The sequence below is a fragment of the Camelus bactrianus genome, chromosome 15, assembly GCF_048773025.1.
Source record: "Camelus bactrianus isolate YW-2024 breed Bactrian camel chromosome 15, ASM4877302v1, whole genome shotgun sequence".
NCBI lineage: Eukaryota > Metazoa > Chordata > Mammalia > Artiodactyla > Camelidae > Camelus > Camelus bactrianus.
The window spans coordinates 53,107,879-53,132,578 of record NC_133553.1 but is presented as its reverse complement, the minus strand read 5'-3'; the positions used below and the strand labels follow the sequence as shown (position 1 = coordinate 53,132,578).

The 24,700-nt window shown below is 36.4% G+C and overlaps 2 protein-coding genes across 5 annotated transcripts; one reads left to right on the top strand and one right to left on the bottom strand.

The window, feature by feature from the left end:
* Nucleotides 1–1,091: 1,091 nt before the first annotated feature.
* On the top strand, nt 1,092–21,989 carry MTIF2 (mitochondrial translational initiation factor 2). 4 transcript variants are annotated; one of them, XM_010951868.3, is made up of 15 exons: nt 1,092–1,211; nt 1,528–1,692; nt 3,070–3,295; nt 3,684–3,795; nt 6,109–6,280; nt 6,749–6,909; nt 7,726–7,902; nt 9,748–9,887; nt 13,492–13,616; nt 14,788–14,992; nt 15,365–15,617; nt 16,246–16,386; nt 18,022–18,186; nt 20,034–20,174; nt 20,871–21,989. In XM_010951868.3, the coding sequence occupies exons 3-15, from the start codon at nt 3,077–3,079 to the stop codon at nt 21,041–21,043; spliced, it is 2,184 nt and encodes a 727-aa protein (XP_010950170.2). In that variant the 5' UTR covers nt 1,092–1,211; nt 1,528–1,692; nt 3,070–3,076; the 3' UTR covers nt 21,044–21,989. The 4 variants fall into 4 exon arrangements, with proteins under 4 accessions (XP_010950170.2, XP_045370309.2, XP_010950169.2 ...); XM_045514353.2 differs by lacking the exon at nt 1,528–1,692 and having other exon boundaries at nt 1,097–1,211; nt 7,840–7,902; XM_010951867.3 differs by lacking the exon at nt 1,528–1,692 and having other exon boundaries at nt 1,097–1,211.
* RPS27A (ribosomal protein S27a) lies at nt 21,985–24,537 on the bottom strand. Its single transcript, XM_010951866.3, has 6 exons — nt 24,502–24,537; nt 24,339–24,403; nt 23,841–23,895; nt 23,352–23,437; nt 22,707–22,838; nt 21,985–22,169 (listed from the first exon to the last, which is right to left on the bottom strand). Exons 2-6 carry the CDS (start codon nt 24,384–24,386, stop codon nt 22,020–22,022), a joined length of 471 nt encoding a protein of 156 aa, XP_010950168.1. The 5' UTR covers nt 24,387–24,403; nt 24,502–24,537; the 3' UTR covers nt 21,985–22,019.
* Between the last annotated feature and the right edge of the window lie 163 nt (nt 24,538–24,700).

Here is a 24,700-nt window from a genome sequence, read left to right as displayed (position 1 = left end):
TAGAAAAGCATTGGTTATTTTCACTTTAATATTCGGGGGGAGAGAGATGCCCACTTCTTTTATGTTCTTCCAACCAGTTTCTGCTTGTTTCCTTCTCAACTGCTTGGCAAGGCAAAGAGAGCAAAGAATAATTTCTTGCAGAAATTGCACTTAAGTGAGTGTAAGTAAAATGATAGCAATTGAAATGCTTCAGTAGTTTTCAAGTTTGTGTGTTAAATTGATTAAAAAGATTTCCAGGACAGAGGTTTCCTTTCAGTCATTCAGCAACACTGATTACACATGTTTGTGGTAGGCCCTGGGGAGACAAACATTAAAAAAGGGAAGGGGGCATGAGTCGGGAGGCCAGACTATGGGAGGGAGATAACTGTACGTATATTCCTGAGTAACTTTTCTGTATGTACCACATCATTAGCCTAGGATAGTGTTAGACCTTGAGGACAGAGATAAAACAATACTTAGACTCATGAGAATAGTTGTGGTCAAAAGAACGGGCCAAAAGACAATGTCCAATCAAGATGTGGAAATGCTAATTTCTGGGAGGAGGTTAATAAGCATAACAGCAAACACTTACGATCAACCATCTGCTTTATGAACTTTACCGCTACTGCTATTCTAAGTACTACTATATTACCATATTGCAGAATAGAGGCATAGATAATTTATACAACGTCCCCAAGTCTACACAGCTGGGAACAAGCTGGGACTGGAGGCCACTGCGGCTTTACTACTTCAATCCTACCCTCTTGAGGCGACTTTTGAAAGACAAATTGCTCCCCGCTCTATACTAAGTGGGTCTATCGCACGTTTCCTTGCATTTTTCCCTTCTTGTTACTATGTCTTTTAAAGACATCTCATTTCTCCCACATTTCCCCGTTCAACTTTACTTTGAAAGGGAAAGGTGGGCACCGAGGTCACTCACAGACACAGAGTATCAGCAATTTACTTCTTAGAAAACGAAGGGATTTGCAGAAACGATTATCGACGCGAGGCTGACCCCTTAACTCCCAGACGGCTCCGAGAGCCCCACCCACAACAGCTACTGTTCGCAAGTCCCACTTCTGAACTCCGAGTAGAACCGCTTCCGGCGACACCGGAAGCCTGACGGGGACCGTTTCGGGGACGGACTGGCTAACAGACAGTTTTCCCGGGTCCGGAAGGTGATCTCCGCCCGGCTTTAGAGTCTGGATGCCCTGGCCCTATGTAGGAGTTAAGTGAGTGGGGGTCCCTTAGCTGGGTCGTCCCGGGTGGTATATATTGTTCGGCCTAATGTGTTAGGGGTACAAATCATAAACACCATGCATTCGGGAGCCCTTCCATGATGCATTTAATTCCTGAGTGACCCTACTTAAAGCGTAACGAAAGCGTTGTTCAACCAGAAGCGGTAGGCTGCATCCGCTCCCCGCGCCCTGCGTCAGGTGTTCCCCACGCCCCGGCCTCCCCTCTACCCAGGGCTTTCTGGGCTCGGGTTCGAGGTGAAGCCAACCCAGATCCGTAATTTTTCTACAGTGACTTCTTTTTACCTTTCAGATAGCTTCCGAGGCTTCCAACTCCTTTATTCAGACTTTTCCACCAACGCAACTTCATTATTTCCAACATCCTTTTCCACATTCCATGACAAGAATATCCTAGCTGCGGAGGAACACAGAATTGGGAATCAGAAAGCCTGTATTCTAGTCCTATCATTAACTTGCGGTATGACCTTGGAGAAGGCTTTTTGACCTCTCTCACTTCATTTTCCTTTTCTGTAAAATGAGAGTTTTGGAATAAGTACCAAATAAGGCTCCTTACAGTTTTGGTATTTGGTTTATTGCTCCCCAATGTATTTTTCGAATTCCTGCCTCGATATGTATGTGCTTTAGTTAATCTCCTTGTCGGGCCTTATCTCGCATTCCGTTTTTCTGTGTCTCTGTGAAATCTGGTTTCAGACTCCATTAAAAATTTTTTTTCTCAAGGAATTTTGCGCTTCCTGAGCATTCTTTATGTCTTAATCCAGGGAAATGTACCTAAATAAGATTTTTTTAAATGTGCCATTCTTGAGGTATTTAAGCATTATTATATCGGAACATTTTAAAGACTGAATTCTGAAGGAAGGTACTCCGGCTTGTTAAACTTTCAGTCAACAACCTCAAATACAGTGCCTGGAAGATGGTACTCGGGAAATGTTTGCTGAGGAGAAAACACACTTCTTACAGTATTTAGTTGCTCTTTCCCTTAAACACTGAAAAGCAAAGCTGTAGAAATGTAGTCTTGAGGTCAGATGGAATAGAAGACTCAAGGAGAAAAAAACTATACTTCTTAGTTTTGAGCTATAGTGTTGAGTTCTTTGTGGTTTTCTCTCGATAAACTCTTCTTTCATCCCAAGGGTAGTATTCAAAAGGCATTATTCAATAGGTATTGGCATTTTTCAATAGATATTTATTGGGTGCCTTCTTCCCACTCTGACTCATCTTTTTTGTTGAGGGGTTGGGAGGAGGGGAAAATGTTAAGGTTGAAAGACAATTCCAAGTAAAGGGAGCATATACAAAGGCTCAAAGATTAGGTGAGAAACCGCTGAAGATTACAGGTGGGACAGAATAACAAAAATTTGGGAGGGAGGAGTGAAAGGACTCAAAGAGTGTAAGAGATGAAGTGAGAGATTAGCAGAGGGAGATAATGAGTTCTTATACAGCATGTTTGAAGTTGTGCATTAAACTGGGGATAATGTGCTCCCTCCCCCACCCATCCAAGGGTATTTAGCGAAGAGGTGAAAAAGAGGTTGATGACTTTTAAAAAGCCTCTGTACTTGTGGTTTGGTTAGTTGATGTTTCAAGCATGAAAAAAGTGCCCTTTATAAGTTTGTTATTGTATTTCAGTGTTGTTATGGTAGGAACATTAACAATAATAATAGTTAATATCAGGAGATAGTATGGAATCCCATCTCTCTGACTAGACTGAGCTCTTTTCAGGGCAGGAACCCAGTTTTACTCATTTACTCTAGCACAGTGCTTTGCATGTAGTAGATACCTAATTAATATTTGCTAACTTGATTTCAATATTAACCAAAATATTATTTTAAAACTTTCTTCCTAGGAGAAATATGAACCAGAAGTTACTGAAGTTGGAGAACTTGTTACGATTTCACATTGTTTGTAGGCAGCTGCATAGCCTGTGTCAAAGAAGAACATTAGCACAGTGGAGGCATATGTTTTCGTCTGCTTACCCGGTGTGGACCGCTCAGCTGTATGCCCGGCCCTGGCAAACAGATGCACTCATCAGGGCTGCTTTATCTCAACATAGGCTTCTGGTAACAAAGAAGGTAGTAATATATTTCTGTCAGTTTCTCTTTTATTTGATCTGAGGTGATAGTGCCTAGAGCCATGAGTAGAAATCCATTTTGAGTATTTTGTCATTTATGAAGTATTTACGTTGTAATGCTACACTCCAGGCAGTAGACCATTATGATAAATCTTTGTGAGGAAGGGAAGTTCTGGTTAGTTGTTCAGTAATGCTGATGAATTTGATTACTTGCAAATCAGTGTGTAACAGTAAATTAAAAATGCAGGGTTTTAAATTTTACTCCAACGTTTAACTACTTATGGGAGTGTTGGTAGAACTAGGAGCCAAGACTGTGGTAGATATTCCAGAATAAATCTCAGTTGTCATTCAAAGTTTTATCTTCTTTATACATTCTGAATATTTAATAGGAAGAAAGGTCACAGAAATCTCAGTTATCTTCAAGAAAATCTAAAAAGGAGGTGGAGGTATGGATTGGAATGACTGTTGAGGAGCTGGCCAGAGCAATGGAAAAAGACATAGGTAAGCCAGATAATTTTATGAGGAAAAATATGGAATTGTGGAATACCTGGTATTTCATTTGCAATGAAATTAAGACATTCAAGGATGCAAATTAGACTGGAGGTTTAAAAAGATGTTAAGTGATTCTAGTATTTATCACTTTCATTCACAAACCCTAATTAGTTTCTTGGCTCTTTGCCAAATATAGTTCACCAAGATTTTGCTTTTAATAAAAGTGGGAAAGAGTTTTTAATATGAACTAAGCGTTATTTCTCAGAAATTTGGGGGGCCTTCAGAATGAGTTCGAAGAATGGTTTTAGACTGAGGGACCATATTTATACTCTTTTGTTTTTCTATAATTCCCTAATTTCCTTTTTTGCACTCATTTTGACAATATCTGTAGTGTAATGCCAGCAGAAAAATATTCGTAGTAATAACTACAACTTTTAATAATACTATTTTTATTATAAATGTACAGCTTATTTGTTATTTATAATTCCTTAATTGCACCACTGATGTTGGTACTCTGTATCCATGGGTTCTGCATCTGTGGATTCAACAGACCACAAATAAAAAAAAAAAAAAAATTCCAGGAAGTTCCAGAAAGCAAAACTTGAATTTGCCGCACATCAGAGACTATATAGCATTATGTTGTATTAGGTATTATAAGTAATGTAAAGATTATTTCAAGTGCATGGGAGGATATGTGTAGGTTATATGCAAATACTATGCCGTTTTATGTAAGAGACTTATATATAAAGTCCGTGTACTTTGGTATGGAGGGTAGGGTGGAGGGAATGTCCTGGAACCAATCCCCTGTGGATAACAATAGACTGCTGTATTTATTACCAATTTAGGATTATTGGAAAAAAATTTGAGTTTTCATTATAAACTGACATTAAAATTTAGTAAAAAAGAAATAGCCTATTATTGTAGCAAAATAAAGTAACAAGTGAAGCAAACTCTTGGGAAAAAGAAAGAACTAGTAATAATAACTCAGTTATTGAGCTGTTACTATATACTAGTACTTTATATGTATTAACTTATGTAATTCTCAGAATGTACTAGAAGCAGGTATGATTACTGTCCCCATTTATAGACTGAGAAACCTAGGCTTAGAGAGGATAAATAATTGCCCAGGATGTCACAGCTGGTATGTCGTAGAGCCAGAATTTGAACCTAGAGAGTATGGCTCCAGAGCCAGTGCTCTTTCTTATTCACAGACCAAATTATGACTCAGCAATTGTTATTTTGTAAATCACAGCAGATCTAGAGTTTTAATGTGTTTCCTGCCTAAAAGTGTTACCACTATTTTGAATGTATATCCTCACAAAGAGTGGAAAATTAGGACTGTCTTGTGTTTTTTAACTTTGCAGTTGAATTATGTAATCATTTTGTGACTTGAAAAGTTAAAGAGAACAAATGGATATGGCCATATCATTCAGAATTTTCCCGGGGAAAACTGTAGCGATATGATTTTGTAAATGGTATTAGTAACAGATTTGATTTTTTAGAACGTTTTATTGGCATTTTTCATATGTATGTGTGTGTGTGTGTATATGTGTGTGTGTGTGTGTGTATATATATATATATATATATATATATATGAAAGCAGAAAGAATGAAATAATATAAACATAATGTATGCCTAAGCCAGTGACAATTATTAATATATAATTTAATCCATGAATACTTCTGTATCACTGAAAGGTGAGGATTCTCTCTTTTTTAAACATTAACACACACACATACCCAATAACCATAATTCCTTTGTATCACCAAGTAAATACAATAATTAAAATATACGGATCAGTACTCTAAAACAAAAACTGTTTTGCTATGGTTTAAGTAAAAGTTATCTATTTGAAGCTTATTTAATATTATATTCATACCTCTTTTGAATTTAAGATAGTTTTCATGTGTGAATATTTTTAACTACTATATATATAAGCAATGTGCATGTATTTCCCCTGAGAGCAATGATTCAGTATTTGCTAATTAACTGTTCCCAGTGAGTTTATTGAATGTAACTACCTTGAATAACAAGAATCAACATGCAATTTAATGTTTTATTGATGGCTCACATGGTTCCTAAGGCACATAGTAAATATTCAAATATTTATGAATGTGCAGAAATATCAGTTAATATAAATGTATCATATTTTAAAGTTTATTTTCTTTTCAGCTTTTTTTGTGATTTGTTAACATTAGAGAAACAGCTTAGATAGTTATTCTTCTCATCGAGTGTATCATTTATATAGACATTTATTAACAGAGGTCACTTTCTTGAACATTCAATTCATGATGCTAAAAGGTTTTATCTTATTTCACCTAGATTATATATATGAATCTTTAATGAACACTGCTGTTGACATAGATTCACTAGAAGCAGACTCACATTTAGATGAAGTCTGGATCAAAGAAGTGATAAAGATGGCAGGAATGAAGTTAAAATGGAGCAAATTAAAACAAGAAAAAGTCAGAGAAAATAAAGATGCAGTAAAAAGGTAAAACTTAACTGTATATATTGGGGGGAGGAGACCAAGGATTGTTTTACTCACACTTTTTAATGGAAAGATTTCTCTTAAAATTTCTTCTGCAATTAAAATGATGTATGAATACAGGTTAAACTTTTCTTCAAAATGCTTAAAGCATCAGAATGTATATTTGGGTTATTATAAAACTTTTAAGAGTTATTTTTCTTGGTTTGCCAAGTGTGTATATTGATTCTGAATTCTAAAACTTTATGCAGTTCTGCTCGTTGTTATGAAGATGCCAAAAGTAGGTGGGCAGTCATTATATATTTTGTCATAAGTCATTGTATGTGTAGAAGAGGAAAATAGGTGTATCTAATCAAAGCTGAATGTTGGGTTTTATTGTTAATGGCAGTTCACAGAAGTAACTGCAAACCAACTCACTGGCTATAAAGTATTTCTGATACTTAAGACATGAAACTCCTTTGCTGTTAATTGTAGGCCCCAGGCAGATCCAGCTTTATTAACCCCAAAGTTCCCAGTTGTTACTATAATGGGCCATGTTGATCATGGGAAAACGACGTTACTTGACAAACTGCGAAAAACTCAAGTGGCAGCAATGGAAGCTGGAGGCATCACTCAGCACATTGGTGCCTTTCTTGGTATGAACACAAATTACCTTACAATGTGCTTGGGAACCCTACGTATTACTTTCTTAAGCCAAGTGTTGTAGTATGAAATACACAAATTCAAAGTAAAAGGAAGGCTAAAGCTTAAAGTATTGGTTTGATGAAATGTAGAGCAGATGGTTAATAAAGTTTCCATAAGTAGATTATACCTTTTTTATTGTAGCCCATTCTTAGTTTGGTTTAATGAGCCTGAAATTCTTCAATACTGTGTTGTGATAATGTTACTACCAATAATTAAATAATAGCTACCATTTACTGAACACCTAACATGTGCCTAGCACCATGCTGAACACCTTATGTGCTTTATCTTTTATCTTCACAACAGCATCATAAGGTAGGTATTACGATTCCTACTTACAGATAAGGAGGCTGAGGCTTGTTTAGGTTAAGTTACTTGCTCAAGGTACACAACTAGTAAGTGCCAGGGTTAACCAAGGCTGTTGGACTCAGATCCTGAGCTTCTAACTGTGTACTAAATTGCCCTTGTTGCAGAAGGAAGTTGTGCAGCTGGTGTTTGCTAATGTAGGAGTGGCTGCCTATACAACTATCAATCTGTTCTTTCTCCAGAATAGATACCAGTCGGTCCTCATTTGTGAAATTCTAGAAATAGGAAGAGTTTTAGTTTGAAATTGTTACTTGAAAACCCTAAAAGTCTCCTTGGTATGTTACCGGAAAGAATAAAATTATTTGGAAGAATTATTGATTGTGTTGATAATGTTACATATATTCCTTTATATTAAGGAAGTACATATTTGAGTCCTTAGTGTTCTTGGATTTATGTTTCTACAGTCTCTCTGCCTTCTGGGGAAAAGATAACCTTTCTTGATACTCCAGGACACGCTGCTTTCTCAGCAATGAGAGCCAGAGGTGCTCAGGTCACTGACATTGTCATATTGGTTGTAGCTGCAGATGATGGAGTGATGAAACAAACTGTAGAATCCATTCAGCATGCCAAGGATGCTCAAGGTACCGTGTGGCTGACTTACATGTATCAGGAAGGAAGTTACTTGTTTTTTTTTTTAAAGAATCTCCTACATAGAGTCGCTGTTTGGGGGCCATTTAACATCTTGCCCATTTAATCTTCCTGGCAATCCCAGGATTATCATACCTGTTTTACAAATAAGGCTGAAAGACAGTTGAATTGTTTTCGTGCAGACATTGACTACTAGGAAGAATGTAGCAGGATTTAACTTGAGACTTGTGACCATAAGTACAGTCCTTCTACTGTTCACTTACTTGGGATGGTGTGACAGTCTTTCTAAAAAACTTTTTATCATGGAAATTTTAAACAGATATAAAAGTAAGACTAGAATAATGAACCCCTATGTACCCATCACCTAAATTCATTAGGAGTTACAAAGTGCTTATACTCTTACTCCTTGTTCATTTATTATCTGGAATTCCCTAGAAAGAGACTTTTCCCTCATCTGCTTTAAACAAGTGTTTATTTGGTCAAAGGTATAAAACTGAAACTTTTGGGAAGTCATTTGGCTATCTTCTCCCTTATTTCTCCATTTAAAATTTGTAATAATGAACACCACACAAACATACTTCGTATATTTATTCTTTATTCTGATGTGACCCTATACCCACTGAGAAAAAACTGTTGTCTTGAGAAGGTACATCTGATGGAGTGTATCATATGGCAAGCAAAAAAAAAAAAAAAAAAGATTGAGAATCATTGCTCTAGTCTAGTTTTTTTGTCTTTGTTTTGACTTTTTTTCATCTCACAACATGAAAACCAAGACCCAGAGGGTGGCAGAAACTCTCCCCCTCCTCCAAATTACAGTTAATTTGTGACATGTCTGCATTTGGATTCTGGTCTTTAGCTTCAGTGTTCCTCTCTTTACATTTTAATTCCTAAAATCTGCCTTTGTGGCATGGACTATGTTCTCAAGGTTTCTAGGAAACATAACAAAAATATTAGTAATAAATATGTCAGGGTCCCCGTAAAAAAGCAGTTGGTTGAGAGAAGATAAATTCCTTAACATTGTGCTTTCTATACCTGTTCTCTTAGTCCCTTAAGTTCCAGCTCATTGATATAGAATATACTTTTTCATAATAGTTGGTTGTGGATTGCATAGCTTTTTTGTGTCTCTTTTCAATTTCTGTTCCTTTGATACCTGAGAAAATTGCAGAGTTGGTGGAACCCAGCCAGAGAATTATCTCTGAATTTTGTGAGTTCTCTAGTGAGAGGGTATGTTTAGTAATGACAAGTAGATTATAAGATTATTTGGTTCATTCATTAATAAACATTTATTGAGAATATACTGTGTCAGTCACTGAGCTAAGTGTGTGAAGAAAGAGTTGCTATAAATCCTAAAAGAATGTTTACAATAATGATACTTAGTTTCACCCCAGGGGGAGATGTTGGGTTTTACCAATGAGTTCATAGCTCCTGGAAAAAAAGAGACAAATGACCTAGTGGGATTAGAATTGAATTAGAATGTTCTCTTGATTTTTTTCTGGAGATTATCTCTAGTATAGTTGCTGATCTTGCCTTCAGGTTTAAGGGTAGGCCTTTCTCTACCGCAAATACTGTAGTTTTTTTTTTTTTTTTTTAATCATCATAAATGTCTATTCTTAATTCAGATCTGCTTATAATCGTAGTTTTGACATCCCTCATCTGGAATTCTTCTTTATGTGTAGAAAGTAGAGTAGGGTTGGTCTCAAGTGGGTCCTTTTAGGTCTTTGTTAGATACATATGTCCAGTGAGTTAAGAGAAAGCCAGAGAAAGTTGGTGTCTTTCACAATGAATACCTGGAATTGAAGTGTCATCCTCTGCACTCTTCTTAACTCTGTCTCTGTCAGTTCCTATTGTCCTTGCCATTAACAAATGTGACAAACCTGAGGCTGATCCTGAAAAAGTGAAAAAAGAACTGCTAGCTTACGACGTGGTGTGTGAGGATTATGGAGGCGACGTTCAAGCAGTGCATGTCTCTGCACTCACGGTAAGTGCAGGCGCCTCTGAGACAGTGTGTTCACGAAGTGCATTACAACTAAGGAACATTTGACGTACATCATTTCCCTTGTTTAAAAATTCTCTGAGTGCTAGGCAAAGCTGGTATTACTATCCTCATTTGGCAGATTAGAAATTAGGCTCTGAAAGGTCAGCTGCCAATCCAGGGAAATAGGGTCTAAATCTAATGCTTTTCTTACTATGAGATACTTAGAATGAGGAGAATAAATGGTGAATGATGTGGGGATAGTATAATAATAGGCTAGAGACTTTTAATCAGAAATGAAATCCAGTTGGTAATAAAAAGTGCTTGTTTTTATAGTGAAAAAACTATAGAATATGTCTTAAGGCATTCAAGAGAGATTTAAACAAGTAAAAAGTTAATTAATACAACGATAAAACACTTGGTTGGGTTCAGTTTGTTATTGATTGACACAATGTTTCTATGAATTAAATAGATGCAAGTTTTATAATGTTATTTATGATGAATTCTGTTTCCTTTTAAATTACCAATTACTCTTTTCTTGTCAAAAAATTTGAAGAAAGCTTAGTACCTGCTTTGTGACAGCATTTTCCAATTCTGTTGTCCTATACAGGTTGCTGCTAAGTAACAGTTTACTTTTTTGGTCTGTTCTTATCATATTCCATGTTTTATTCATAATGTAGACTTTTTTGGGGTTTTTTGTTTTCTTTTTTGTTGTTGGGGGAAAGGTAATTAGGTTTGTTTGTTTGTTTGTTTAATGGAGGTACTAGGGATTGAACCCAGGACCTCGTGCATGCTAAGCATGAGCTCTACCACTGAGCTGTACCCTCCTACCCATAATGTAGACTGTTTTTCTTCTGATCATTCACTGAAGGGTTAATAGTATATGTGGCCACCTTCCTCCAATTAAGTCTTATTTTACCTTTACTTTTTCTAAATTTGTTACCTCCAAGATGCTAAGCCTCCATTAAGAGTAAAAATTATGCCTCCATTAATAGTAAAACTATGGCCAGGGGGAAGGTATAGCTCAGTGGTAGAGTGTCTGCTTAGCATGCATAAGATCCTGGGTTCAATCCCCAGTACCTCCATTAAAAAATAAACAAATAAATAAATAAACCTAGTTACCTCCTCCCAAAAAGGGGGGGGGTGTAAAACTATGCCTCTTTTTCTCTGAAACTCATAAAACGCCATCTTTGTTATCACCTTGTTATTTTTCTACTGTACCTTGATTGCTATTGTGCTCTGAAAGTCAGGTGGCAAGATTAGAACTTTTGAAGACATGAGCACCTTTTCTGCCCAGATACCATCAGATCAGTGGATAGATAGATATAGAACTGCTCAGGAAAATTTGGAGGCATGGCAGAGGTGGGGGAATGGAGGGAGTTGGGAGAGAGTGGTGGAGAAGTAAGATGAGGCCTTCTTTTCCAAGATAGATACAGAGGACTATCTCATGGAAAGACACAACCCCAGCTCTGCTTTTCAGAGCAGCATTTTGTAAATCGGAACAAATACTAGGAATAAGTGGATGAGTAAGCAAAATGTTTATAGTCAGCTTTTTTAAATTGAAGTATAGTTGATTTACAATACTATTTTAGTTTCAGGTATATAGCAAAATGATTCAATTATACATAGATATGTATTTTTTCTGATTCTTTTCTATTATAGGTTATTACAAGATATTGAATATAGTTGTATACAGTAAATTCTTGTTGCTGATCTATTTTATATATAGTGATGCATATCTGTTAATCTCATACTCATAATTTATCCCTCTCTGCCTTCCCCCTTTGGTAACCATAAGTTTGTTTTCTATGTCTGCGAGTCTGCTTCCGTTTTGTAGATAGGTTCATTTGTATTATTTTTTAGGTTCCACATGTAAGTAATATTATATATTTTTTGTCTTTCTCTGTCTGACTTCACTCAGTGTGATAATCTCTAGGTCCATCCATGTTGCTGCAAATGGCAATATTTCATTCTTTTTTTAAGGCTGTGTTATATATATATATATATACATACACACACACACATACACATATACACTACATCTTTATCTACTCATCTGTTGATGGACACCTAGGTTGCTTCCATGTCTTGGTTATTGTACATAGTACTGCTAGGAATACTGAGGTACGTGTATCTTTTTGAATTAGAGTTTTCATTTTTTCTGGATATATGCCCAGGAGTGGGATTGCTGGATGTTATGGTAACTCTATTTTTAGTTTTTTAAAGAACCTCCATACTGTTTTCCACAGTGGCTGCACCAGTTTACATCCCCACCAACAGTGTAGGACGGTTTCCTTTTCTCCACACTCTCTCCAGTATTCATTATTTGTGGACTTTTTGATGATGGTCATTCTGACTGGTGTGAGGTGATAACTCATTGTAGTTTTGATTTGCATTTCTGTAATAATTAGCAATGTTGAGCATCTTTTCATATGAATGTTGGCCATCTATATGTCTTCTTTGGAGAAATGTCTATTTAGGTCTTCTGCCCATTTTTGATTGAGTTGTTTGGGGTTTTTTTGATACTAAGCTGTTTGTATATTTTGGAAATTAACCCCTTGTTAGTTGCATCATTTGCAAATATTTTCTCCCCATCTGTAGGTTGTCTTTTTGTTTTGTTTATGGTTTCCTTTGCTATGCAGAAGCTATTAAGTTTGATTAGTTCCCATTTATTTTTGCTTTTATTTCTTTTTTGGGAGGGGACTGATCTAGGAAAATATTGCTTTGATTAATGTCAGAGAATGTTTTGCCTATGTTCTCTTCTAAGAGTTTTATGGTATCATGTCTTATATGTGAGTCTTTAAGCTTTTTTGAGTCTATTTTTGTATATGGTGTGAGAGAGAAAAGTGTTCAGTCGATTTTGTTTACAGTTGTCTCTGTTTTATACTCTATAACAACTGTGAGCAATCTCTTAGCTAACATGGAGAATGGACAAGTCTCTTGTCCATCAGCTCCAGTTCCACCAGCAGTTAAGTAGCTGCATGATCTTGGAGCCCTAGAAAGCATAGTAAACACGGATTATTAAAGGGAAAGAATTATCTAGCTCCTTTGTTTTATAACTGAGGAAAGATGATCCAGGGAGGTGAAGTGATTTTCCATGGTTGCACAGCTGGGTAGTTACAGAGGATAGCTTAGAGCCTGGGTCTAGTCAGTGCTTTTCTCCTTATTTATTTACTAAGAGTAAGTAGTGTTTGATTTACTTATTTTACAGGATTCTTGAGTGGATCAAATAAAATCAGTGAAAGTTTGTTCAAGTGGATAGAACTTCAAATGTAAAATAGCACTGTAAAGAAAGTGAGAAATAAACACAATTATAGAGCCAAATGGAGGAGAGGAAGAAGCATGTTTATGAAAGGGTATTAACAAGCACTAGTGGCCATCCTTTAAAAAAAAAATAGCCACTGTTCCTTGCGATACCTGTCTCTGGGTCAGTTTTTTTTGCTCCTCCCTCCCTCCTTCCCTTCCTTCCTTCTAATAATTCATGTTTTAATTCATGTTTTTAATGTTTAAGGAAGGATAACTGTCAAGGATTATTTAGCTTTCTGACCTAGGTATTTATGTTTACAGATAATATTTATTAATATATTAACACTTTTTTTTCTCGTTAAAGGGAGATAATATGATGGCTTTGGCAGAGGCAACAGTCGCTCTTGCAGAAATGTTGGAATTGAAAGCAGACCCTACTGGTCCAGTTGAAGGAACAGTAATAGAATCTTTCACAGATAAAGGAAGAGGGTAGGACTGTTAAAATTCTTGTGTTTTAATCATTTTATTCCATTGTTTTTGTGACCTGATTATATGCCAATATATTATTTTTATTGCATGTTATTGTTAGTCCATGAATAGTATTTTTGAAGCATTTGTTTTGAAAAATATTTTATTGTACTAGCACACGGAACACAAAAATGCAGTTATCAGCAAGCCTTAGCAACTATATGTATACATTTAGTAGTCATATTAGATGACTTAAGTAGATCAATTTGTTTGATTTTTTTTCCCCACTGACTTAACTGAATTGGTAAAGCCTTATAGACTAACATAAATTGGAATAAAATACCAATTGTTGCATTTCAGTGTTTCTAAATTCTTTGTGTCCTTACCTATTAGTATAAATATAGTAAGATTGTTGGAATAGTGTTCTCTTCTTTAATTTCCCTCCCTGTCAACAAGAGGTCTTCTCACTGCTTAACAAATTAGTTATACAAAGGGGATTAGGATTCTGTCAGAACACTTAGCTGTCTGCACCCTTCACTATCCTAACCTTACAAGAAATGTTTTTTTTCTAATTGTGCTAAAAGGTGCATAACATATTTAGTATCTTAACTGTTTTTAAACTTACAGCTTAGTAGTATTAAATATATTTATACAGTTGTGCATCAGATCTCTAGAACTTTTTCATCTTACAAAACAAACTCTTTGCTCTTGAAGCACTGATTTCTCTTCCCTCTTCCTCCCAGCCTTTGGAAACTACCGTTTAGTAGTTGTTTCTATTATAATTTTGACTACTTTAGATACTTCATATGAGTGGAATCATACAGCATTGTCCTTTTTGACTGGCTTATTTCACTTAGCATAATGTTCATCCAGAAGATTCAGCCATGTTGTGGCACGTGACAGGATTTTCTTCTTTAAGGTTGTATAATACTCCATTGTATGACCTTTTTTTTTTTAACTGCATTTTCTTTATCCATTCTCCCATTGGTGGACATTTAGGTTGCTGTTCTGAAGCAGTGTTTTTATAGTATTAAAAACTGCTTGAGAAGTTGAGAAGTGGTGGAATTAACTCCCTGTGTACTTATTATACATATATTTTTTAATCTCTTAAAACTATCTTTGCTCTACTTGAGAAAGTGCTGTGACATCTTGATTATGGCATTAAGAATATATACTTTTATTTTCATATTAGTCCTGTTACTACAGCTATAATTCAAAGAGGAACTTTGAGAAAAGGCTCCATTCTGGTTGCTGGAAAGAGTTGGGCAAAAGTACGCTTAATGTTTGATGAAAATGGAAAAACAATCAATGAGGCCTATCCCAGCATGCCAGTGGGAATTGTAGGTTGGAGAGACCTCCCTTCTGCAGGAGATGAAATACTTGAAGTAGAATCTGAGGTATCTCAAGCTTAATTCCTATATATTAGATATGATATAATGATTTAAAATATCAATCTATAATGTTATGCCAAATAAGAATATTGTTAATAAATAATTCAGTACTATAAGGGCTATTAGGAAGCCAGTGATGTCATTTTAGTTTGGCTATAGAATTTTTAATAATTTGAGAAAAGATTTTTAAATAATTTCAAATTTACACAAAGCCTCAATATTAAAGTTTTAGAAGTTTCTTGAAACTTTAAAATTAGTGGTTTTGTGTTTAACTTAAGCTAATTTCATAGTGGAGGAAAAATGCAAAGCTTTTAACCCAGTAGTTACTGGTTTTTATTTAGTTAAATAATTGTCTTTTTTTTTTTTTCCACTAAAAAGCCAAGGGCACGTCAAGTTGTTGACTGGAGGAAGTATGAGCAAGAACAAGAGAAAAATAAAGAGTCTCTGAAATTAATAGAAGAAAAGCGAAAGGAACACCAGGAAGCACATCGGAAAGCCCGTGAGAAGTATGGCACTTTGCACTGGAAGGAGAGATCACTTATAAAATACAAAGAGAAAAAACAGCAGCAACCCTTAAAGCTAAAAGAGAGAGTAGAAAGAGAGTCAAATGTACTTCCTATAATTATTAAAGGTGAGTCTTAAAAGATTTTACTTTATAACTCATTTTAGGAATATATGTATTTTGTTATTGTCACAATTAATTTGGTCCATTAAATTTAAGCCAAAAAATTTTAAATTGAGATGTAAGATTACATTAGTTTTAGGTGTATAACATACTAATTTTGATATTTGCTTGTGTGGTGAAATGATCACCACAGTAAGTCTAGTTAATGTCTGTCACCATACATAAAGGTTTTTTTCTTATGATGAGCACTTTTAAGATTTACTTTCTTAGCAACTTTCAAATATGCAATACAGTTTTATTAACTGTAGTCACCATGCTATGTACTATATCCCCGTGACATACTCATTTTATAACTGGAATTTTGTACCTTTTGACGCCCTTTACCCCTTTTTGCCTATTTCCCATGGGGGGAGATTTTCTTAGTAAACATGTTTCTTGCTGATTTTTTGGTAAGTGTACATTTGGTTCATTATACTTTATTCAGTTAAGTAAATATTTACAATAATAAACCTAAATAAAAGTGGATTTCATGGTAAATGCCATTCTTATTATTGCTTTCAATAGATTATTGTCATTTTTGTCTGTTAATGCCTAACTCTTAACATCAATAATTTTAAATTTTTGCTGCATTTAGGTGATGTTGATGGTTCCGTTGAGGCCCTTTTGGACATTATGGATACCTATGATGCTTCACATGAGTGTGAACTAGAATTAGTACATTTTGGTGTGGGTGATATTAGTGAAAATGATGTTAACCTTGCTGAAACATTTCATGGTAAGAAGTCTATTTCTTGTTTGTTTAACTGAGTTCCCTAGAACCATTTGCTTCTGGTTTTTGTTGTTTGGATAGTCACACCTGACATTTACCCCCCTTAGCATCCTCCTTCTTGATACAGAACAGTCTCAGCTAGCAATGGAGGGCAAAAGGGATGTGCAGTACTAAAGCCACAGCTCCACTTGTCATCGTTGTACTGAAACCTTGCACAACTATTTCAAGCCCCAGTAGTGTTTCTTGATTGTTTTTTTCGATGTACTATTACTGCCCTTCCTCAGTTCTCCCAGTTCCCCACCAAACCCATGGTTGTCTTTTGTTTAGACTTGAATGCTCCTAAGCCTGCAGTCAGCCTATTCAGTACTTTACTTCATCTTCTACTTTTGGCTGCCTATTTTTGTTTACTTATAATTTTTTAAGTCATATCTTTCTTAGACCAAAAGCTCCTTTTTGCTTTAAATGCCTAAAAGGCAGGGGCTGTTTATTAATCGAACTTATGATACACAGAAAGGAAATTCATGACTGCAGGACTATCATTTTAACTAGGTTTAACATCTAGGCAAAGCACCATCATTTTTGAGTGATTAATGAATCACTTAGGAGGAGGTACTTCATGACCTAACTTGATTAGAGTTGGATGTTACCTCTACTACTGAAAAGGTGTTTTCAGTAATGCTGGTTATCTCAAAGTATTTTATGGGCACTGACTATACTATGTAATGTAGGTAGTATCGTGTATGGAATGATTTCATAATGACAAGACTTTCAAGATGGTGTGTTTTTCTCCTGATTAAGCTGTTTGCATAGATTTTTTTCACTTATTTAAGGCAAGAGTGTTTTGCTTTTGTTTCCCCTACCCTCAAGGTGTTTGTAGTTAAATACATTATTTATTCTTTGGTAAAATGGTCAGCTCCAAGGAACTTCTTTAATTTCTTAAATAACTCTTGGACTTTACCAATTAAGTAACTATAGTTGACCCTTGAACAACATGGGTTTGAAATGTGGGTCCACTTATAGATGGATTTTTTCCAGTAGTAAATGCTACAGTACTATACAATCCGAGATTGATTGAATTCATGGATATGGAGGAACCCTGGTTATATGGAGGGCCAAATATAAATTATACTCGGATTTTCAACTACACAGAGAATCAGCGCCCTTAACACCCATGTTGCTAAGGGATCAGCTGTATCTTTGAACATCTTTTGGCCAGCTGAATACCTAAGAGTAAACCACAAAAGCTATAGACTTTAAGATTATAATTAATTACAGAATTGTTATTAAAATAATGTAATAATATTTCAGCCCTAGTCATTTTTTGTTTTATTTCTCAGGTGTAAAAATAAAAGTTTCAGTTAGCATGTTATGGTGCACATTATGGGCACTTAATGTTTCTTAAATGATTGGATTTTAAAATCATTAGGAAATTTTCCTTGTTTAACAGCCGTAATAGAATTCATAAAACCTTTTCATTAATTTGAAAATTAACTAGTTTTGTGAGAAAAAAAGATAGTTTCTCATCTTTCCTACCTGCTTTTAATTTATGTAAAAGGAAATAATTTCAATTTGAGTTTCTGCTTGAAAGACAGTTTTATGCAATGTTTGTGCTATTTTATTGACTGTATTTCTGCTTGCCAGGTGTTATATATGGTTTCAATGTGAATGCAGCCAATGTTATACAGCAGTCAGCTGCAAAAAAAGGAGTAAAAATTAAACTTCACAAAATCATCTACCGTCTTATTGAAGATTTGCAGGAGGAACTGAGCAGCAGATTGCCCTGCAATGTGGAAGAGCACGTAATAGGTGAGTGTTCACTGAATGTTACTTTTAAACATTCATATTTTACCTCCTGTAAATAACATTTGAAAGCAAAGTTTAAGGGAAATGTATTTCACTGTTCCAACACATGTCCCGTTTTCTACAAAAAATGACTACCATAGAGTTCACTGGAACTTCATATGAATTATAAACACCTGCCCTCCGTAAGGTGTCGTGCTTTGGCTGTGAGGATACAAAGGCAAATAAGGCAGTAAGAACTTGCCCTCAAGTTTGAACATAAATAACTAATTGTAATACAGAGTAGACTGGGGTGGAAGGCATAAAGATTATTACCAATGTTGTGGAATGAGCCATTGATTTTGTCATGTAGCTGGCAGAGAAATCCACCATGAGAAGAAAATTTACTTTAAATATCAAACATTTAAAAATATTTTTTCTAACATATCCCTTGACTGTATTAAACGCTTTTTTTTTTTTTTTTTTTAGATAGACTGAATCATTTTTTGTTTTTTCCTCCCCACATACAGTTTTGGTTAACTTTTAATTTTGATGATAGTTTTAAATTTCCAGAAAAATTACTAGAAAAGTATAAGGAACTCCTTCTCAGCTCACCAGTTGTTTGCATTTTGCCGTTTGTTTTAGTCCTCCCTCTCCCTCCACACATACACATGATTTTTCCTGGACCATTTGATAATAAATTTGAGATACTGTGTTCATTTGCTCTTACATACATTTCCTAAAAACAAGGATGTTTGTTTATAAAGCTACAGAACAAATATAAAACTCAGGAAATTTAACATTAATAATCTTATCTAAGCCACAATCCATATTCACATTTTGTCCATTGTCTAAATAATGTACTTTATATGTATTTGTCCCTCAGTGCAGGATCACAGATTACATTTAGTTCTTGAGTCTTTTTGGATGTTTTTGAAGTGTATAGACCAGTGACTTTGTTGAACGTACTTTAATTTGGATTAGTCTGATGTTTCTTCATGATGAGATTCAGTATTTCCATTTTTGGTCCACAATATAAACTTACTTTAGGATTTTCTGACCTACTAAATATGATCAGAGATTTGCATATTCTTGTGCTAAGAGCAATTTAGAAAACTGAGTCATATGAGGGTTTCTAGGAGTAAGCACTAAAATAACACTAACCCTACAAAAAAATTGGTACATTATAGTGTCTAACAGTGTCATTATTGGAATTTAATTTTCCGTCACTAAAAAAATTAAGATGAGTCATAGAATTAGTTACTATTAAGTGGATATAAATTACCAGTGGTGAGATTAAAAATAAATCAAGGGGGGAGGGTATAGCTCAGGATGCATGCCTAGCATGCATGAGGTCCTGGGTTCAATCCCCAGTATCTCCATTAAAAAATAAATAAACCTGATTATCTCCCCCCACCAGGAAAAAAATAAAAATAAATCAGGTAATTCAACTTAAAAAAAGTACAAATGTAAAAATAGATTTCTATAAAAAAATAAATAAATCAGGTAACAACAGATCATCCATTCTAGAAAATATATTGAGGAACTGAAAACTAGTTTTTCATGGAGCAGACAGGAATTACACTTATCAACTGTTATCTTCTGTTGCATTTTATTTAAACAAAAAAGTAAAAGTTCCACTTTTCTTTTGTTCATTATTTTGGTAACCACATATATTTTTGATTTTCTTTTTCAAGAAAACCCAAAGATTTTTTTTTTTATTTCTAATAGTGTTCAGGAAAATAATGGAGTCAGAGAAAATCAGGACTTCTATGTATGAGTTACCTTTAATTCTTGCCCTGTAGAATGTCAGAAATTATGTATTTCTCAGAATTTTTTTTTTCTGTAAACTTCATGTTCTCTTCTTCCTAAAGGTGAGGCTTCTATACTAGCTACCTTCTCTATAACAGAAGGGAAGAAAAAAGTTCCTGTAGCTGGCTGCAGAGTCCAAAAGGGACAGTTAGAAAAACAAAAAAAATTTAAATTAATCCGTAACGGACATGTTCTTTGGAAAGGTAAGCAACATAAAAATCTGTTGTATCTTGTCGAGTCACGAAAACCTGATGACCCTGGGTAACTATCTGAAATCTTTCACTCCCATAATCCTGGTTCAGGCCATTCTTTGCTAACTCTTACCTGGAGGTCTCCAGTTGAACATCCAGGAGTCCCGATGACTCCTCCAGGATCTAATCCAACTGATTTTCTAATGTTCTAAAAATTTGCCCCAAACTACCTTCCCAGATGAGCGGGAATCATCCTAGTGCATAGGGAAGGGAGGCTGCTTCGGGTAGACAAGAGGAGAAAGTGGGCAGGAGGAGCCTTTGGGGTCCAAGGTGTGGAGCCGTGATAGGCACCAGGGACCGGGCTCAGGTTGTGGGCCTCAGAAACTGTGTGGAGCAGGGTCTCCTACACTTGATCCACGTATTTTTTTCTATCCTTTCTTAATGACCCTTTGCCTGCAACGTCTTTATCCCAGTTTATCTCATTGAGTCCTGAATACAATCCCGTCCTCTGCAAGGGGGCATCCCATCTTGTTTACTGCTAACTTCATTTTTTTGGTTTCCTTGGTACTTAGTCCCATCATTTAACAAGACAGGACTGTAAAATCTCTAAGAATTTTAGTGTAATTTTCAACACCAGACTGACTACAATAGCACTTAGTGGGTACTCATTATTTGTTGAGTATATGAACTTTTTTTTTTTCTTTAAAGGCTCATTAATCTCACTGAAACACCATAAAGATGATATTTCAGTCAGCAAAACTGGAATGGACTGTGGTCTCAGTTTGGATGAAGAAAAGATAGAATTTAAAGTGGGGGATGATATTGTTTGTTATGAAGAAAAAGAAGTTGTAGCCAAGACGTCTTGGGATCCAGGATTTTAAAGTTACATTAAAAATGTAAATATTTTGCTTTATAGAGCAACTAGTTTTGTTTTACTGAAGGTAGTAATTCACCACTACTAGTCAAAAAGTACCAGGCAGTTCTACCAAGTGTTAACATATGCAATTGTCAAAACGCTTCAGAAATACGAAACCTTACTTAACGATGTCTACAACTAGTAATCCTGAAATAAGTAAAAGAATGTGGTTAAAGGAACTTGTTAATTATCAGTGTACCATTAAATCTAATACTTAGAGACTGTAATAAACTTCAAGTGCTTGCTTTAGTTCAGTGATATGAAGAGAAGCAACCCCCTCTGAACTCTGCTCCATAGGCAAAATATGGTACCAATCAAGTATTATGAAACCTTATTTCTCAGTGTCAGCAGTACCAAAGAGCAAACATTAGAATTTAAATTCCTGAGTTCACGCTCAACACTGAATAATAGTGTTCTGTTGCACTGCAGACTGTAAATATCCAGCCAAACCACCCCAGAAATTCAGGCAATTTAGAGTTCAGCCTTTACACTTCCTCTGTATGAGGCAAGTTAAGTTGTAGCAGCTTTTCAGGCAAGGTTATAACGCTAATTCACACAAATTAGGTTTTCTCAATCTCGGAGGGAGGGTAGTCCCCCACCCCATACCCCCAAAGGTCATTTAGATATTTCTGGTTGTGGGGAGGGGCGGTGTGCTACTGACATTAAGTGGGTAAGAAGCCAGAGATGCTGTTCTATCATCCTATGATGCAAGAGATAGCCTCCACAAAAAGAAATTACCGGCCCAAAGTGCTGAGGTCAAAAAACTAATAAACTGGCTTATATTCAGACAGCTACTATTAAATACAACGTAATTCGGGCCAAGTGTAGTTTTATCAAAAAAATACTGTGATCAATTTGATGCCTAAAATCCATTCTTCAAATCATTAGAATAAAATTCCAGTTAAATGTTAGTTCATGTCTTTTTATTAACCAATACACAATTACTTGTCTTCTGGTTTGTTGAAACAATAGGTCAGACAACATTTGCCACAATAATGTCTGTCAAAGTGGCTAGCCATAAAAACTCCAGCACCACATTCATCTGAAGGGCACTCCCGACGAAGGCGACTGATTTTGCCATTCTCATCCACCTAAAAAAGCATAAACTTGCTGTGAAGATAATTTTGCAACATATTCCAAAATCTAGTTTAAGTGACTCAAAATATTTAACCTTTTAATCACAGTAGTAGTTTTTAGTACTTACAAATGGAACGAAGCACCCCAAATCCTCACCAGTAGTACAACAAAAAACTTCAGCTTTGGTGCTCTCTTGCCTTCTGAGATGGCCTGCACCGTCTATGGTGTATCTAATTTTAAATACCCAAGCTCAAACCTCTTGGGCTTTCTCTTGGCTTTCTGAGACAGCCTGCATTCTGTCTATGGAGTGTCCATCTTTCTAAATAAATCTTTTACTCAAAAAATTTGTTTTTTAAACCAGACTTGTATGCAGTAGAGTTAAACCCTGAACCCAGATCTGAATTCAAAATCAGAACCTCAGTTTGGAAAAAAGCAGCTAAAGGTGAATCCCATTATATAATTTTATACACATATATAACTTTTATATTAAGAATGTGAAAACAGACGCAAACAAAATTCATTACCTATAGGTTAAAAACTAATTGGCTCACCTTATAGTATTTCAGGACAGCCAGCTTTACCTTCTTTCTCTTATGCTTGTTCTTCTTGGGAGTTGTGTAAGACTTCTTCTTCCTTTTCTTAGCACCACCACGAAGTCTCAACACAAGATGGAGAGTGGACTCCTGTTAATTGAACAGAGGACAAAACAGGATTTAACGCTGGTTACATTAACGCTACTGATGTATTCCATATATGGCTGACAGTTAAATTTAACTTTTCCTTATATAATACCACTGTGCCATAGGTTTAATGGTCATACCCATGCAAAATGTGTGTGTGATGTGTTTTAGTGCTCCACTGAGGCTGGATACCCAGCATCATGAATCTTCTAACCAGATGTGATAGAAAGTACAAAATACCACAGATGAGGGAGTCTTACAGAAAAAAGAGGTATCTGATTTCTATATAAACCATGAGTTTATAGATTAAAGAACACATTAAATTACACCACAGGATGCAATCTGCAAAATCCAGAATGTGAGAAACCTATAGCAACACTCTTAAATGCTGGTGTAGGCATCACCTGCGAACCTATTGCTAATCTAATGCTATTCTCCCCGCTTTTGTGCATTTGTCAAAATTTCCCAGATAAGATTCATTTATACTTAAAGGGCTGCTCTTTCCTCCAAACAAACCTTTTGAATATTGTAATCAGACAAAGTACGTCCATCTTCCAGTTGCTTGCCAGCAAAGATCAGTCTTTGCTGGTCAGGAGGAATTCCTAAGGGAGGAGGGTGAACAAAAAACAAATTAGTGACATCAGAACAAGTGTACCTGCCCAAGATTTACAATCCTGAGTCAAAGAAATGGTACTAATAGCTATCGATAAGTTCTTACTACAGCCAAGGTATAATTTTAAGTATGTACACATTTTACCATATTTAACCTTAACTTAGTATGTTTATGAGACCGTTTTACAAATGAGGAAACTAGTGTAAATTAAATTGCTCGTCCAAACTCATGTGAACTCAACCTCAGCGTGACTACACGCTGATTAACGTTTATCTATTGTGCTATTTCAAAAGCATTTGACAATCTGACCTCTTTCCACCCCACCACGAGCAGTTATGTCCAGCCCCTGAGCCTCTATAGTTGAGTGTTTGAATTACAAAATATTAACTTGCCTTCCTTATCCTGGATCTTGGCCTTTACATTTTCTATTGTATCCGAGGGTTCAACCTATGAGTTTTAAAATGCAAACATATTGGTAACGTAAAAAACTAGAAAAAAACCGCTCGGAATTCAACTTGAAGGTTTTCCAGGACCCGAGTCGGTGCGGGCTGAAGCTGGCAGAAGGAAGCCTCCCGGGGCTGTACCCGGCGCAGGCTTCCTCCCCAGCACCGCCAGCTGCGGCCCGGCCCCACGTGCTCGCGCCCACCTGCCGGGAGCGCCTCCCTCCCAGCGCGCGACCGCCGCGTTGGCTACCGGACTAAAATCACTAGAGACGACAGGCTCGGACTTCAGGCGTCAAAAACCTGCTCTCAACCCCTGCTCAGTGGATAAACCTCACTTTAAGGCCAAGTTTCAGAACCCAGGCTCGGAAACGTATTCTAGGGCTCCCGAAATCCCCCTCAGGCCCTTCCTCGTTCAGGCCTTGGCTTCTCCCGCCGCCTAGCCTGTACCTCGAGTGTGATGGTCTTCCCCGTCAGGGTCTTCACGAAAATCTGCATCTGGGCGGCAGTCCCACCTGAAGATGAGGAAAAGGAGGAACCAGGTGAGACCTGGGGACCCAGGAGGGGCGCTAGCAGGCCACGGGTGGGAGAGCGACCCACAGCACACACTCACCACAGATGGCGGATCCAAAAGGAAGGACGCCGCGCCGGCCCTCGGGCTTTCCCGGCACTCCCTGGAGGCCCCGCCTCCTAGGCGGCTACACCAAATGCCTGAGTGCTGTCTCAGCGGCTGTCCAGCCACATGCCAGACCAGGTCTGACCTCACTTTTCCTCGCTCTAGCCTGGTCTTAGTTCTCATTTTAACCTTCAGA